The 18,380-nt window shown below is 39.3% G+C and overlaps 1 protein-coding gene across 6 annotated transcripts in view; it reads right to left on the bottom strand.

Moving 5' to 3' along the window:
* The window catches only part of cpeb4b (cytoplasmic polyadenylation element binding protein 4b), a 71,151-nt gene that overhangs the window by 12,232 nt on the left and 40,539 nt on the right, over positions 1–18,380 (bottom strand). For 5 of the 6 annotated variants that reach the window (XM_043703854.1, XM_043703856.1, XM_043703855.1 and 2 more), the window contains 4 exons: positions 10,814–10,987; positions 10,471–10,560; positions 7,615–7,733; positions 7,374–7,488 (listed from right to left, as the gene is read on the bottom strand). In XM_043703854.1, the coding sequence (XP_043559789.1) occupies positions 7,374–7,488; positions 7,615–7,733; positions 10,471–10,560; positions 10,814–10,987 (498 nt within the window). Of the gene's footprint in view, positions 1–701; positions 2,708–7,373; positions 7,489–7,614; positions 7,734–10,470; positions 10,561–10,813; positions 10,988–18,380 lie in introns of those variants that run through there. The other variant, XM_043703858.1, reaches the window with a different exon arrangement.

Raw genomic sequence — 18,380 nt, 5'->3', positions numbered from 1 at the left:
GTGGGAAAGTGAAGCATTGGAAAGAACGGGTTGGTAGGAAGAAGAGACAGACTATTGTCTAAACAGGGAAAGACTTTGGAAACCTGATGCACAAAAGGGATTTGGAAACCTTAGTTCAGGATTCTCTTAAGGTTAACGTGCAAGCTTAGATGTCAGTTAAGCAGGCAAATGCAATTTTAGGATTCATTTTGAGAGGGCTAGCATACAAGAGCAGAGATGTACTGCTGAGGGTCTGGTCAGACTGCATTTGGAAAACTGAGCAATTTTGGGCTGGTATTGGAGGAGGTCCAGAATGATCCCAGGAATGAAGGGCTTGTCATAAAAAAAGGTTGAAGACTCTGGGTCTGTACTTAATGCAAACAAGAAGAATGAGGGGGGGAAATCCCACTTAAATTTAGAATACTGAGAATCCTGAATGGAGTAGATGGGGAGAAGTTGGTTTCCACTCGTAGGAGACTAGAACCAGAGGGCACAGCCTCAGAGTGGCGGGACAACCCTTTAGAACTGAGAGAAGGAGGAATTTCTTCAGCCAGAGGGTGGAAGATCTGTGGAACTCACTGCCACAGCAGGCTGACAGGCCAAGTCATTGAGTGTATTTAAGACAGAGATAGATAGGTTCTTGATTAGTAAGGGGATCAAAGGTAACAGGGAGAAGTCAGAAGAATGGGGTTGAGAAACATATCAGGCATAATCAAATGGCAGAGTAGACTCAATAGTGCGAATGGTCTAATTCTGCTTCTATATCTAATGGTCCAAACAACGAGCAACATTCATGCCACACAATTGTTAGGCAATGGCATCACCAAAAAGAAAAAGTCTAAACCATAACACACTGCATTGCAATTTCTGAATTCTCCAACATTAACCTGGGGTTATCACTGACCGGAAAGCATACAGGACTAGCCTTATAAATAATGTGCTACAATATCAGTTCAGAGGCTAAGGATCCTGCAGCAAGTAATTCACATCCTGTCTCCCCCAAGCCCAAAACTATCTACAAGGCACACGTCAGGACTGATAGAACACTCATGGTTGCTCAATAAAAGCAAACTACAGAAAATGCTGTAAATCTGAAGAAAATACAGAAAATGCTAGAAAAAAACTCAGGAGATCTGGCAGCATCTGTGGAGAGAGAAACAGAGTTAATCTTCAATCCAGCATGACTTCTTCAAAACCTGCTCCAGCCTGTTTAACTTCTCTAGAATTTTCTTGGTTCCCCAACTTATTTAGGTGAGTACAACTCCAACAACACTCAGAAGCTGACACCATTCGGCACCAAGCAAACCACCTGATTGTTTGTGGAATGTTGCCAGTGCTCCCTCCACCAACACACAATAGCAGCAATATATACCATGTACGAGGTGGCACTGCAAATATTCACCACATATCCTGAGACAGCACCTTCCAAAACCATGACCAGTGCTATCTCAAAGGACACAGCAGCAGATACATGAGAACATTATGGGCTGCAAGTTCTTTGCCAAGCTACTCACCACCCCGATTTGGAAATATATCAGTGTCCGCACACTGTCATTAGGTCAAAATACAGGGACACCAAGCCTAACAGCATTGTGGATGCGCCTACACCCAATGAACTGCAGTAATGAAGGATGCATCTCACTACCACTTTGAGAGCAATTAGCAATCCTACACCCTGAATCAAAAGAGAATCTCTTTTCTTTGATTCATGCTTTGCCTGCTCACTTCTCCTTCACCATTATGCCTTTGATCAAACATAAATGAAGACTCAAGCTTTAGAATTTTCTCCAGAAATCTCTCCACCCCTTAATAAGAGGACTTCAAAACCCAATTTTTTGATCCAGCTTTTAAACAACTCTGTTGGTAACTTTGCCTTGGCATCATTTTTGCTGCCAAATTATCATCCGTAAAACACTTCAATACATGTTTCTCTGTTTTAAATGCTGCGTACATGTGCAAGTTGCCGTTCAATCCTATTGTTATCACAATTTCTAATTCATATCACTTATTTCCAAAGTAGTAATTATGCAGTAGAAACTGGTTTTAAAACTTGAGATAAGAGACTCCAGGATCAATTTTCCAACTGTCTGCTCCCACTAGACTTTTGTCTACCAGGTGTACATTACAGCAATTTCCAGTCAACCTCAACTTTCCAATTATTTAAATAAACAAACAGATGTGGAGGGTATACACCAATTGTTAAATGGCAAATAAACTTTACAGAAGTCAGTCTTTAACAAGCATGGTTTCCCACTTGATTTTAAAGTTGGACACATATCAAGGACTATGACAAAACATTTTAGCACTATCCTAAAGACTCCTTGACATTCTGGTTGTTATGGACTCGGCCAGACCCCTCAAAACATTTTTGAAGCAGGTATCCCAGACCATAACTTAACTATTTGTTTCACTAGGTGTATAGTGGATATTCCCAGTGTAAATTAGCTGGGTCGACTGCCAAGTTTTAAACAAACGAGATTTATTTACAGAATTACGGAATAAAATACAAAGAACGGAAAACAGAATACTGGATAAGTTATGCTATCCAAACCTGACTTAATTATGCTGTTCCGAAAATACAGGATCATTAAGTCTGGTTTGGATAGCATAAGTTTTCCCATGTGGTCGTTCCCCTGAAAAACAAGTATACTGTTTTGGATACTGTGAGGGGGGAGTAACTTACCAGGGGAATGCAATGGGGTGCATGTCTCTCGCGCAGAGTCTGTCCCTAATTCACAGAAGGGAAGGAGGGAAAGGAAGAGGGTGTTAGCCATTGAGGACTCAATTGTTACAAGGTTTATTGGGAACAAATGAAGCTCACAGTTGGTGCGTTGCCTTCCAGATGCTAGGGTCCATGATGTAGGGAGGACATGGACAGGATTTCACAGTCACAGGAATGTGCTGGCAGCAAGCTGGAGTGAAATGTTTCTACTTCAACGCCAAAAGTATCCGAAATAAGGTAGGTGAGCTTGCAGCATGGATAGGTTCCTGGGATTTCGATGTTGTGGCCATTTTGGAGACATGGATAGAGCAGGGTCAGTAATGGATGTTGCATGTTCCAGGATTTAGATCATTCATTAAGAACAGGCAAGGCGATAAAAAAGAGGTGTGGCTTTGTTCGTCAAGGACAGTTTAACTGTGGCTGAAATAACTTTTGAGAGGACTCATCTACTGAGGTGGTATGGGCTGAAGTTAGAAACAGGAGAGGAGAGGTCACAGTGCTGGGAGTTTTTTTATAGGCCTCCACAGAGTTCCAGGGAGGTGGAGGTGAGGATCGGCAAAACAATTCTGGGTAGGAGTGAAAAGAACAGGGTGGTCATTATAGGGGACTTTAACTTCCCCAACATTGACTGGGAACCTACAACTCTGGTACGTCGGATGGATCAGTTTTTGCCCAATTTGTGCAGGAGGGTTTCCTAACACAGTATGTCGAAGGGCCGACAAGAGGGGAGGCCACACTGGATCCGGTGGTTGGTAATGAACCAGGCCAGGTGTTTGATTTAGTGGTAGGTAAGCACTTTGGAGAAAATGACCATAATTCAATTATGTTTAGTTTAGCGATGGAAAGGGATCCGTACATGCCACAGAACAAGAGTTATCAATGGGGAAAGAGCAATAATAATGCGATTAGGCAACACTTTGGATGCATAGAATGGTGTAGCAAAATGCAGGGGATGGAGACAATCGAAACGTGCAGTTGGTTTTAGGAACAAATATTGCGTGTCCTTGATAGATAAGCCCCTGTCAGGCAGGAAGGAAGTGACAAGGAAAGGGAACCCTGGTTTACTACAGAAAGTGCATCTTTTGTTAAGCGGAAGGAGGAGGCTTAATGTGACAATGAGACGAGATGGTTCAGATGAGGCAATGGAGAGTTACAGATTAGCTAGGATTTAAAGAGAAAGTTAAGAAGAGCAAAGAGAGGACATAAGCAGTCTTTAGCAGGTAGAATAAAGGAGAACCCTAAAGCCTTCTATAGGTATGTGAGGAATAAAAGGATGACTAGGGTAGGAATAGGGCCAGTCAAAGACAGAAGTGGGAAGTTGAGTGTGGACTCTGGAGATCGGAGAGGTGCTAAACAAGTATTTCTCATCGGTTTTCACTCAGGAAAAGGGGAATGTTGTAGAGGAGAAGAATGAGATATGAGATATTAGACTAGAAAGGTTCGAGGTTAATAAAGAAGAGGTGTTATCAATTCTAGAATGAATGAAACAGACAAGTCCCCTGTGCTAGATGGGATTTATCCGAGGATTCTCTGGGGAACTAGGGAAGAGATAGCAGAGCCTTTGGCTTTGATCTTTGAGTCGTTATTGTCTACATGTTTAGTACTAGAGGACTGGAGGATTGCAAATGTTGTGCCCTTGCTCAAGAAGGACAGTAGAGATGACACAGGTAATTATAGACTAGGGAGCCTTACATCTGTTGTCGGAAAAGTTTTGGAAAGGATTATGAGAGATAGGATTTATTTTCATCTACCAAGCAACAATTTGATGGTAGATAGTCAGCATGGTTTTGTCAAAGGCAGGTCATGTCTCACAAACTTCATTGAGTTTTTTGAGAAGGTGACCAAGCATGTAGATGAGGGTAGGGCAGTTGACGTGGACTTCAGTAAGGCCTTTGATAAGGTTCCACATTGTAGGTTGTTGGAGAAAATGCAGAGGCATGGGATTGAGGGTGATTTAGCAGTTTGGATTTGAAGTCTGGCTTTCTCTAAGAAGACAGCAAGTGGTAGTTGATGGAAAATATTCAGCCTGGAGTCTGGTTACTAGTGGTGTGCCACCAGGATCTGTTTTGGGACCACTGCTGTTTGTCATTTTCATAAATGACTTAGACGCAGGCATAGGTGGGTGGGTTAATAAGTTTGCAGATGACACTAAAGTTGGTGGAGTAGTGGACAGTGTGGAAGAATGTTGCAGGGTGACTTGGACAAACTGCAGAATTGGGCTGAGAGGTGGCAAATGGAGTTCAGTGCAGATAAATGTGAAGTGATTCACTTTGGGAAGAGTAACAGGAAAGCAGAATACTGGGTCAATGAAAAGATTCTTGGTAGTGTGGATGTGAAGAGTGATCTTGGAGTCCATGAACAGAGATCCCTGAAAGTTGCCACCCAGGTTGACAGTGCTGTTAAGAAGACATACAGTGTGTTAGGTTTTATTGGTAGAGGGATTGAATTCTGGAGTCATGCTGCAACTATACAAAATGCTAGTGCGGCCGCATTTGGAATATTGTGTATTCTAATTCTGGTCGCCCCATTACAAGAAGGATGTGGAAACATTGGAAAAGGTGCAGAGGAGATTTACCAGGATACTGCCTGGTCTGGAGGGAAGGTCTTATGAGGAAAGACTGAGAGACCTGGATCTGTTTCTTTGGAAAGAAGAAGACTAAGAGGAGATTTGATAGAGACATACAAGATGATCAGAGGATTGGATAGGATAGACACTGAAAGTCTTTTCCCTAGGATGATGACGCCAGCTTGCATGAGGGAGCATAGCTATAAATTGAAGGGTGATAGATTTAAGACAGATGTCTGAGGCAGGTTCTTTACTGAGTGGTAAGAGCGTGGAATGCCCTGCCTGCCAATGTAGTTAACTAAGCCACATTAGGGAGATTTAAATAATCCTTGGATAAGCACATGGATGATGATGGGATAGTGTAGGAGGATGGGCTTAGATTAGCTCACAGGTTGGCACAACATCGAGGGCCAAAGGGCCTGTTCTGCGCTGTATTGTTCTTTGTTACAGTCCCAATACACACATCCCTTAGCACAAAGAGTTTAAAAAAACTGAAAGAAACTGGAGCTTACAGGCTTGAAATGAGAGAGAGAGAGAGAGAACTGACTAAAGCTCTGAACTGAATTGCACTGCACAGCTGGAGAGTCTATGGTACTCAGGGATCCACTGAAAGTTCTTCTGGTAATAGATTCACTTTCTATCATCATATGCATATGTTGCATAACTTTTGATTTTCACTTCTACTGCCTTAGGAACATTGGAGCAAGGTTATCACTGCCTTCAGCCTGCTCCACAAGTCTAAACCATGGCCAATCATCAGCTTCAATGCCATTTTTCTGCATTATCCCATGTCCCTAATGACATCAGTGTCTAGAATTCTATGCATCTCTAGTCTTAAACATATTCAGTGACTGAGCTCTCACATCCCACCAGGGTCGAGAATTCCAGAAATTCACTGTTCTCCTAGTGAAGGAATTCCTCTTCAATTCAGTCATAGTCAGAATTGTTCATGTAACATCCAGTAGTATAGTGACAATGCTTATTACTTTCTTTTCATATAAAGACAGAGATGTACAGCATGGAAACGGACCCTTTGGTCCAACTCGTTTGGGGAGTGTTTTATCGCATCAAAATGTGCTTACATTTATTCAGAACAAAGAGTCACATTCGAAATTTTAATAAAGTTGGGCTTTTTCTAAAGTACACTGAATCATTTTAATGTCAAGTTGCACTTTTCACAGCTAGATTAACAACAGTTCTACACATACACAGTAATTAATGTTTTAGTAGTTTCTTGGAAATGTTAAAATATTATTAAAGGATTGTCATGGGATTCAATAACTTATTTTACATCCTCTTGAAATACTCATTCTGCAATTTTTTCAAGTCACAAAATAGAAAGAAATTGGCATATTTGCTTTTTTTTTAAAAAATGCAACAAAATTTTATAAACTGTATTCACAGGCATCATATTAACTTTATCTTTCAAATCAGCCATGTGACAAACTGAAAATATTTCTTCGGAACTGAGTGTGTAATGGTTGAGAGATTGAGGAATGAACATTAAAGACTGAAATGGGCTCAGAACTAAAATGTGGAAATCAGATTGAATAAAATTATTTTACATTTAATATGTACCCATTTTTATGTTTTTAGTATGAAAATCCGATGTCTGCTGGCTTTTGATCTCAAACCTTTCACATTAATAACTGAAACTACTTACGTAAATATGACATGAAGTAATTATAGAAATTGCTGGAAAAGCTGAGCAGTCTGGCAGCACCTATACAGAGAAGTCAAGAGTTAAAATTTCAGATCTGATGACCCTTCTTCAGAACTGCAAGAGTTTAATCAGTTCTGATTTAGGGTCACGGACCCAAAACATTAACTCTGATTTCTCTCCACAGATGCTACCAGACTGGCTGAGTTTTTCCAACAATTTCTGTTTTCGTTTCTGATTTCCAGCATACACAGTTCTTCCGGTTTTTCGGCTGTATTTACACCTGGCTCATTAGTAGGAGAATAAATCAATATTTATGTATCTCAGTCCAATTATCCCTCAAACTCTAATTAAATTCCACATATGGAATGCCATGGGAGATGAAATAATTCCCAAAAAAATACATTTTATACAATGCGAGTATTGTATTGCTCTTCTTGGCTTACCGGCTCTTAGAGGCCTGGGGACACCACCTACAAAAATGGTTTTCCGTGGATCAAGTGGCTGAGAACCATCCATTACAAAATCACTATCGTTGAGATTCCATGGTCGTATTTGAACCTGTATGTTTAAAAATACTTACATTTACAATTATTTAAACCTAAAAATCAAACATATATCCATTCTTAAATTTAAGATGATACTAATATACGTTTGTTCTCATTGCACTCAATGAAATCTACTTACTGGTTTATCCTTGATGGTTGGACTTGATACACAGAGGTATAACTTTCCATCCTCTTCAATGCAAGCATCAATTAAAGCTTGCACAGAACCTTCCTCCTGAAACAGCAGAAATGCATAGCCTACAAAGAATAAAAAATGATTTATTCAGGTCAACTAGTCTTGTTATTCATCTAGGTAGTATTGCACCTTTTGTAACTATTGGAATATAAATTTTGGAATCCCAAGTATCAAATTTTCAGCTCTTTATTAAGGGCTCGTATACAATGTTACACCTTGACAGAATAAAAGTTCTGCAATAATTCTAACAAGTTAAAGGGATATTCCAGAAAACTATGCAAGGATCTAAATATTGAACCTTCAACAATTCCTAGTTCTGAGGTTGCTGATAGGATTATATGTTTGTTCTATAAGTTTGGAAAGATTATCACTAGATCAAAATACTATTACGTAAATAAAACTACACTGAAAATTGCTTTAGAACATTATGGCATTAACACTTATCTACACCATGAACCTACCCAACAGCTTTCCTTGACCATTTTCTCTTCCTAGTTCTATATTTTAACTGTTAAGTTTTAAATTTTGCTCTGATGTTTTATTAATTAGGATATACCTTATCCTATGTCGTCTTTTAAAAAATTGAACCTACTTTTTTCTCCAAGCCTCCTTGATCATATTATTACACATCGCAGTTGGGAAAATCTTCAAGAAAGTTGATTACAAAACTGATTTGAAGGTCAGCAAGATGACCAAGATGCTTCAGATTATTTTATATCCACAAATGATGAGTAAAGGAAGTTTTGACAAAGCATATCTTTCAAAATACCATGAAAGATGGTCACTTAAAAAAAAAAATTATGAATTGAAATTTTATAAAAATAAAATAGAATGGCGATTTATTTCCAATTCTGAATAGCTTGGAGAACTTGGAAGTGGTGGTATTCCCATATGCTTACTGTCCTTGTGTATGTATCTAGCAGATGTTGCAGATTGGGAGGTACTAATTGAAGGTGGTCTTACAGTTATAGAGTCTAATTGCATGCAAAGAGACCCTCAGCCCACCAGTTGTCAGTTACCAAGCTGGGTTTTGTAATATATTTCAGCAATGGCTCATGCTGTAGCCATGTTGTACTGATGATGGATAAATGTTTAAGATGTAGCCATAGCATTTATGTAGTCTAGTTAAGTTTTGGAACACTGGTGACCCCAGAATGCCAATTATAGGGAAATTATAGAGATCGTACTGCTTTGAATATCAAAAGAATGGCCTTCAAGTGTGTGAATGAGCTGAGAGGAATACTGACTTCTTCAAGAGCATATTAATTGAATTTGAAAGAAATGCAAGTTTCTTTTTGTTAACAGCTGTTTGTTGGGCTGCATCCACAGGAAAACAGGAGGAACAGAAATCCAAACCAGACATGAGGCAAACATCAATATTTACTAGGGATCTAATGTTTAAGCGGCTGCCATATTTGAAAAAGGAATTTAGCTGCGTCCTGACCCTGTGTGCAGATCAGGTGTCCCATTGATAAACATATCCAACATCAGTTTTACACACAAGAAATTACTAAATTATTTCCTCCTCCCAATTTTTTGAATTTATTCAAGATTGTGGCATAGAGTCAAAAGAGATATACAGCACAGAAACAGACTCTTCACTCCAACTCATCCATACTGACCAGATATCCTAAATTAATCTAGTCCCATTTGCCAGCACTTGGCCCATATCCCTCTCAACCCCCTATTCATATATCCATGTCTTTTACATGTTGCAATTGTATCAGCCTCCACCATTTCCTCTGGCAGCTCATTCTATACATGCACCACCCTCTGCTTGAAAAGGTTGTACCTTAGGTCCCTTTTAAATCTTTCCCGTCTCACCCTAAACCCTCTAGTTCTGGACTCCCCCAACCCAGGGAAATTGCCTTGTCTATTTACCCTATCCATGTTCCCATGATTTTATAAACCTCTATAAGGTCACCCCTCAGTCTCCAGGGAAAACAGCTCCAGCCTATTCATCCTCTCCCTACAGCTCAAACCCTCCAACCCTGGCAACATTCTTGTAGATCTTTTCTGAATCCTTTCAAGTTCCAGAACATCCTTCTTATAAGAGGGAGACCAAAATTGCACACAATATCCCAAAAGTGGCCTAACCAATGTCCTGTATAGCCACAACATGACCTCCCAACTCCCATACTCATTGTTCTGGTCAATAAAGGAAAGCGCACCAAATGCTTTCCTAAATATCCTATCTACCTGCAACTCCACTTTCAAGCAACATTCCCTAAGACCTTACCATAATGGTACACCCTTCCTAGGCTCTGTCTGAAACTCCACTTCAAATTGGTGTTAAGGTCCTTCTATTGTACAAGTAGCTGTCTTTACCCCAATCTGCTTAATAGTAATCATACTTTTATGTCCTCTCATATCAATTAACCAACATGACCAATATATGATCCCAGCAACCTGCATTTCAATTCAGTGCCCATTTTCACTTTTAATCTTGGAGTCAGCACCCACCGTGCCCAAAAAAAACCCAACATCTTCACAGCCTGCAAACAATGCTTCACAATTATTCCAAGTTGACACTACCGACCTACACCAAGACGTTGTTGCAGTTCTTAATGTCACCTTAATTAGAAATGTCAGTTTTGCAAAGATTTAGATTCTTTAAAATTGACTCAGGTATCCCTGATTGTGATGATCATCTCCTTTTATTACATGCAACAAGGTTAAAACAAAGATGAACAGTGCATTTGTAAAGACAATGAAGATTACAACGGCATCGTTCAAATGTGACCTTTCTCAATCATAGCACTACACAAAAAGGTCAGTGTCAGATCTAATTTGACTTACCTTTTGGTGGAAAGTATGACTTGCTTTCTGCTTTATGAGGCCAGTCAACAACCAGAGAACCAAAACGACGAAAGCTAGCTGTGATTTCATCTGTTAGAACAAAAATGTGCTCAGTCTCTCTCAACTACATAGATTGTTGTTCTGCTGAGGATGTAAAAAATATATTCTATGTCTGTAAATACAGGAAAAAGTACTAAAAGCTGACTCAGATTTCTTGACCTAGAGACCATGACTTAATCTTGGCATGCATGCACATTGGCCCCTCTCATTTTAGTGCTAAGGGAAATAGAAAATATTTATTTATATTTTGAAACAAACTATTTTTGCAAAAATGCAGCACTACCTTCATCAATATCAGGTGGCAAGCCACCAACAAACACTTTACGGGAATATCGCTCCACTCGTTCACCATTTTGATGAGGAAAACAATGAGGAGAACTTATGCCACTATGAAGTGTTTGATCACCACGTCCATCATCAAGGAACCCATCTTCAACAGGGAAGAGTGAAGAATGACCTAGAAGAAACAAATATTAAATCAATAAAGAATTCACAAGTGCTTTGCTTCACATCAGGATAGCATTTATGCTGTAAAATGTGCCTTCTACCGGTCAATTACCCTTTCTTAAAATAGATACACGTAAACTATGTTATTGCTTTTATAGCACTAATTTGTAGATTTCATTCCTTTTTGTCATAGCACTTCAAAATCTGCATAGTTTGTATTTGGCTCACACTGAAACTTGCATAGACTTCCAAGTATATAAGAACATTTTTTTTTGGAAAAATATGGGCTAACAAATTTAAGTCACCAGGTATCTTTAAAGGCAAAGAGTGCTCAACTAACCTGATAGAACACTTTGGAATGATGTAGAAGTTCGCGAAGGCAGAACAATTGCTGTGTATGCAGATTTACAAAAGGAGTTAGAAAGAAAAGTAATATTCGTTCGTAAAGTGAAAGCCCATTGGATTAAAGGGAATGTTACAACACGGATACCAAATGAAAGGGACTGAAAGCAGAAAGAAGTTTAAGAGGGAATGTACTTAACTCTGACTATGTTTTAAGAGTCTAAGAGGGAATGCAAGACCATAAGATATCGGAGAAGCAGACCATTCAGCACAACAAATTGACTCCACCAGAGAGATCATGGCTCATCTGATAATCCTCAAATCCGCTTTCTTGTCTTTTCCTGGATTACTTAAGAGTGTCTATTGTTCCTTGAATATATAATGACTCAGATTCTACAACCCTCTGCACATATTTGCTACCCAGTCAAGTAGAAATTTGTCTTTATCCATCTTAAATGGGTGAGCCCTCACTTTGAAGTTATGCCTTCTGGTTCTAGGCTCTTCCATAACAGGGAACAATCTTGCCGCATCTACCCTATCAACTCTAAGAATCTTGAATGTTTCAATGCTTCTCATTCTTCTAAATTCCAATGATTATACACCCTACCTCCACAACTTCCTCATAAAACAATCCTCCTGTAACCAGAAACAACCTAGAGAACCTTCTCTGTACAATCTACAAATCCAGCATATCTTCCTTAGATAAAGGGTTCAAAATTGTTCGCACTATTCCAGCTGTGGTCTGATTAGTGCCTTATATTGTTTTACCAAGTCCTCCCTACTTTTATACTCCACTCCCTTTGAAATAAAGGCCAATGTCCATTTGCTTTCTGAACATTGATGAACTCTGTGATTTATGCATGTGGATTCCAAAATCCTTCTGTACTGTAGCTGTCAAGTTTTCCCCCTCATTTAAACAAGTTTCTCTATTCGTCCTGCCAAAATGCATTATCTCCCATATTGTATTTAATTATTTTGCCACTTAATCTGCCTATATCCCTCAGCAGACTCAGTGAACCTCACCATCTGCCTTTGTATATATTTTTGTATCATCCGCAAACCTGGTTATAGTAGATTCACTCCTCTCACCCAATTCAGTAATATATTGTAAATATGTCTTTTAAAATCATTTGTGGGATATGGACATTGCTGGCTGGCCAGCATTTATTGCATGTCCCTGGTTGCCCTTGAGAAGGCAGTGGTGAGCTGCCTTCTTGAACTACTGCAGTTCACTGGTTGTAGGTTGACTCTCAATGCCATTCGGGAAGGAGTTCCAGGATTTTGACCCAGCAACAGTTAAGGAACAGTGATATTTTTCCAAGTTCAGATGGAAAGTGGCTTGGAGAAGAACTTGAAGGTGGTGGTGTTCCCATTTATCTGTTATCCTTGTCCTTCTAGATAAAAGTGGTTGTGGGTTTGGAAAGTTCTGTCTGAGGATCTTTGGTGAATTTCTGCAGTGCGTCTTGTAAATAGTACATACTGATGCCGAGCGTCAGTGATTGTCCCAGCCCAGACCCCTATGTCACACCACTAGTTGTCATCCTAAAATTCCCACCTTACCCCAACATTGTCTTCTATCAGTTATCCAATCTTCTATCCAAGAAATATATTACCTCCAACATCATATTATGTATTCTAAATGCCCATTACATCCTTCACAACATATTAACATTTTCCCCAATAATAGACATTAAGCTAACAGCCTGTTTTTTTGTCTCCTTTCATTTTGAAATATCCTAGAGATATTTAAGCTTCCCAATTTCTTTTTGTACCGAATGCAATTTTCTGATGTTGAGGAAAAGTTTAAAGTTGACAACATAGACACTAAGAGGTTGTTTCCCTGATTGGCGCATCTAAAACATGGACACACACAGTCATAGGATAAAGAATCAATCATTTAGGACTGAGAAGAGGAGAAAACTCTTCACTTGAGGCTTTGAGAATAATCTACTCAGAAGGTAGTATGTGCTGTTTGTGCACTCAAAGTTGAAACTGACTGATTTAGGTCTCTTGATTTTGCGATCAGGAGGAAAGTATAATTAAGGCTGAGGTTTAGCCATCATAGTATTAAATGACAGGGTAGGCTAAATGGACTAACTGGTCTATTCCTGCTCTATTTTTAATGTTTGTATTTATGCTCCTTTTTCTTTTCTCTCCCCCAATGAATAAAGAGTAATTAGAATAAAAACTTCATAGATTTTGTTGAAACCGTATTTCATTGTCAGAATTACAAAACTTTGCCATTATACATTTTTCTCTAATAGTGCCCATTTCAAACTTAAACATTTGGCACATAAGTTAGTATGGTGGTAGCTATAGGACTAAAGTTCACATACATTGAAGATAACACAATTAAATGTTGAGACGTGAATGCTGCAGTTTGCTCTAATTTGCCTGAACTTCAAATATATTTATTGAGCCTGACCATGAAGTATTTGTATAAAATGTGAAGTATGGATCTGCATTGCTTATTTATTTCATTTTGGGTCTTGAATGTACATAATATAGAAAAATAAACTTTTCACCTTGCATACTAGACTGAATAATATCTCTCAGCTAAGCGTAACGAGGACCAATGTGCATGTAACGTTCAGTACAAAATTCCTGCCCTCACCAATGACTTCATCCCATCCTGGGCACCAAGGCTGAGCCAGATAACTTGCAACCTAGAAATCTTAGAGTCTGAATTAATCTTTAGACTCCCTGCCTACTATCATAAAGAATAGCTACTTCCATCTTAGTAAGAGGAACTGTCTTCGCCCCCTCCCTCCCTCCCTCTCTCCCCATCTCAGCCAGTTTACAACTGAAACACTCATGCATTTGACAACATATTGCTGGAGATGAAATAAAATTAGTATTGCAAATAGTCAGGTCAGGCAGTATCTGTAGAGAGCAAAATGGAATTCAAGTTTCAGGTAGATGACCTTTCATTCAAAAAAATCACCTATGTTAACTGTTTCGCATTGTATAGATACTGTCTGATCTGATTAGGTCTAGCATTTTCTGTTTTTTGTTTCTGCATGCCTTAATTATCTGCAGACATGGTTTTGTCCATTTCCCAGTCTCCAGAAAATTCAATTCAACTAAAATTCTGCCAGCTCTATCATTACAAAGGTACCTTATCCAAAGTTCTCTTCTTTATTGGCTCTCTGAGTCTCAAGTTTCCATCCTTAGTTTAAATGCTCTCATAGCCTTACAAGACCCTATCTTCAATTCCCTCGACAAACTGATTGTCCACATACCTCCAGCAAATAATGTGTTCCATTTACTTTGCTTCTTTCATGCAGACCTCCTCCCTTCCGATAAACTTCATAAATTGCAGCTGTGTTTTCCTCTGGAATTATACTACATTTCCACCCAAAACTACAAGGACCCTGAAAGTGGACTATTTAACTCAACCTGTTCTTGCTAGCATTTAACATTTAGGGAAGCAGAAAAATCCAATGAACCATCCCCACCTTGAGCTAATGAACTTAATACTTTTTGTTCAACTACCAATCTTAACCGTTGACACAATTTCTGCTTTCAGCACCAACACTTGTAGTGCATTCCAGTCTAATAATTTACTGCAAAAACAATTTCTGCACTCTAAAACATTTCTAAAACATGAAATTTATACATTTTGTGGAAGTAGTCTGTTTATATCTACTTCATCCCATTTATACACCTACCAAACAACCCAACAATTGCTTGATTCAAATAAAACAGACTATGTAAGAGAAATACCCTACACAAAGAAACTTAATGCAGAAAGGAGAGCTGAAGAGCATGTGCTCCTTTTTGCATTGTTTCTTTATGCAAGTTATTCCTTTTACATGATCTTCCATTTGCAATGTCAATGTTTTAAAATAGGATTAACTCTCAGGCTTCAATTCTAAGTCATAGCTGCTGACTATAATATCAATGATTTAGACCTAAGTAAAGTAATAAATTGAAGGATTCAAACCTATTAAGGATTCCTTTATATAGTTAAAATCTTTGTTGGATGCACAAAACTGGTTCATACATAATTAGATATGTTTAAATGTACTGCATTGTCCTCTGGGCCAAATCTTCCTGGGGATTTTTCCTTATATTCATCAAGAACATAGCAGTCAAGACTATTTGATTCTCCCTTGTTGAAGATAATAGTTGATTGGCACTTGTGTGGCACAAATGTTATGTGCCAATTATCAGTCCAAGCTTGGTCATTCTCAAGTTCTTCCTGCATGCAGGTACAGACTGATTTGAAGTGAGAGAAGGTTGGTGCTGGGGATTTTAAAAACATAGCTCATGTGCCAATTTCACAATTGGTTGTGAATCATCTGATAAGAGGGATCACATACAGAATGCAGGGATCATTTCAGGCACCAATGTTTAACCTGATGGTTCTGAATATTATGCAGTGATCATTCCCACTTCTAGCTGAATGATGGAAGGTCATGGGTGAAACCACTGAAGATGGTTGGGTCGAAAACACTGCCCTGAGAAACTCTTGCAGCAACATACTGAAATAGAGACGACTGGCTTTTAATACTATAGTTGAAAATGTGTTGCTGGAAAAGCGCAGGTCAGGCAGCATCCAAGGAGCAGGAGAATTGACGTTTCGGGCATGAACCTTTCTTCAGGAATGAGGAGAGTGTGCCAAGGAGGCGAAGATAAAAGGTAGGGAGGAGGGACTTGGGGGAGGGGCGTTGGAAATGCGATAGGTGGAAGGAGGTTGAGGTGAGGGTGATAGGCCGGAGTGGGGGTGGAGAGGTCAGGAAGAAGATTACAGGTTAGGAAGGTGGTGGTGCTGAGTTCGAGGGTTGGGACTGAGACAAGGTGAGAGGAGGGGAAATGAGGAAACTGGAGAAATTTGAGTTCATCCCTTGTGGTTGGAGGGTTCCTAGGCAGAAGATGAGGTGCTCTTCCTCCAGCTGTTGTGTTGCTGTGGTCTGGCAATGGAGGAGTCCAAGGACCTGCATGTCCTTGGTGGAGTGGGAGGGGGAGTTGAAGTGTTGAGCCACGGGGTGGTTGGGTTGGTTGGTCCGGGTGTCCCAGAGGTGTTCTCTGAAACGTTCCACCGAAACGTCGATTCTCCTGCTCCTTGGAAAATTTATATTGGGGAGACAGGCCGCCTACTTGCTGAACGTTTCAGAGAATACCTCTGGGACACCATTTGTTTTTATTACTAATGAATTGACCTCTTACTTTGGATGGGAAAGAAATATTGTAATTCAAAAGCAGCTCAAAAGGCATTTTTGCCATCTAAAAAAAAAAATCAGGATACACGAATCCAGTGGCAGTTGGATTAAAGCTGTTGGTAAATTTGAATTATCAGGAGTTGTTTGATTTATGCAAATTTCAAAAGCTAAAGTCACAATATATTATCCAAAATAAGTTAGTTCAACAGTATTTGTAAGTAATACTGCAGTATTCAATTTAGATTTCTTCCATATTGCACAATTATTTTTCACAGTTACAAAACCTTATTCAATATGCCGATTTTATCAAGATGTACAGCAATAATCAGTAAACGTTGCAAACAAATTTACAAAGAACTCCATAACTCGACACTGTTTATTGGAATGTTAGGCTTTATCTCAGAGGCAGGAATACAAATGTGGAAAAGACGCTTAGGTTATACAGAGAAATAATGCTCAGCTTTGGGGATCAAATTCTAAGATCAGACAGCATCAGTCAAGAAAGGTTGACAGGTAGCATTTCTGGTCAGTAAACATTGGCTGGAAGAGAAAAAAGTTAGAAATGGATGTGAAAGTTAGGTGTGAGAAAGTTGATAATCTACAACAATGTTACTTATTTGAATTAAGTGGTCAGTGAATTTTTATAGCACCTGGTATCTACTTATGTAGGTAAAAACAATGACTGCAGATGCTGGAAACCAGATTCTGGATTAGTGGTGTTGGAAAAGTACAGCAGTTCAGGCAGCATCCAAGGAGCAGCAAAATCGACGATTCGGGCNACAGCAGTTCAGTCAGCATCCGAGGAGCAGGAAAATCGACGTTTCGGGTAAAAGCCTGATGAAGGGCTTTTGCCCGAAACGTCGATTTTCCTGCTCCTAGGATGCTGCCTGAACTGCTGTGCTCTTCCAGCACCACTAATCCAGAATCTACTTATGTAGACTTAAATTCAATGGCTCATGCACATCTGGACTCAAGTTAATGAATTTAAACATATTTTAGTTCACTTAGCAAATCCCTTAAGAGTATATTGCACGACATGACAGTGGAGTCACCTGATCTTCATTTAGTCTTCACAATACGGAGGAAGCCATATTTTGAACAGCTAATATGATATACCAAGTTAAAAGTACAAACTTATTCATGTCTAAGGAGTGTTTGAGCTCTTGGATGTTGAGATGCAAGTAAAAGATCAGGTCATGTGTCAACTCAGTTGGATTACTCCTATTCAGTTGGCAAAGGTAGCCCAAGCTTCGAGACCTATCATTTGAATTTGTTGTTTCCAGTTTGACCCTTCCATTCTCAGCCTCCGACATGGGAGGCAAAGCACAATATAACTGAGGAACAGTATGTCAATTTTTTTGACTTTATCAAAAATCACACAACGCCAGGTTATAGTCAAACAGGTTTATTTGAAACCCAGCCTTCAGGATTCAGTTTAAATTTTTGTTATAACCTCCTCCACCTTTTTTTTTTACTTTATCTTTACTGGCTTAATCATTACTTACTTTTCCTGCAATCCCCTTCTCTCCTCACTTTCAGACAGTAGATGTTCACCATTTTGCCATTCATACCACCTAGAGTACACACGGACTCTCCAAAATATTTTCTTCCTTATTCCCTTTGGTCTTGCACAATGTTGCCATTTAAATGACCCTTTCTTTTACCCATTATTCCTAAATTTCCTCAGTTCTGATGAAAGCTTAATGTGGAACATAGAACAATACGGCCCACGATGTTGTGCCGAACTTCTAAACTAGATTAAGTACCCATCCATGTACCTATCCAAATGCCGCTTAAAGGTCGCCAATGATTCCGACTCTACCACTCCCACGGGCAGCGCATTCCATGCCCCCACCACTCTCTGGGTAAAGAACCCACCCCTGACATCGCCCCTAT

This window comes from Chiloscyllium plagiosum, chromosome 14 (genome assembly GCF_004010195.1).
Source record: "Chiloscyllium plagiosum isolate BGI_BamShark_2017 chromosome 14, ASM401019v2, whole genome shotgun sequence".
NCBI lineage: Eukaryota > Metazoa > Chordata > Chondrichthyes > Orectolobiformes > Hemiscylliidae > Chiloscyllium > Chiloscyllium plagiosum.
The sequence above is the reverse complement of the archived record's forward strand: the minus strand, read 5'-3'. Positions and strand labels throughout refer to the sequence as shown.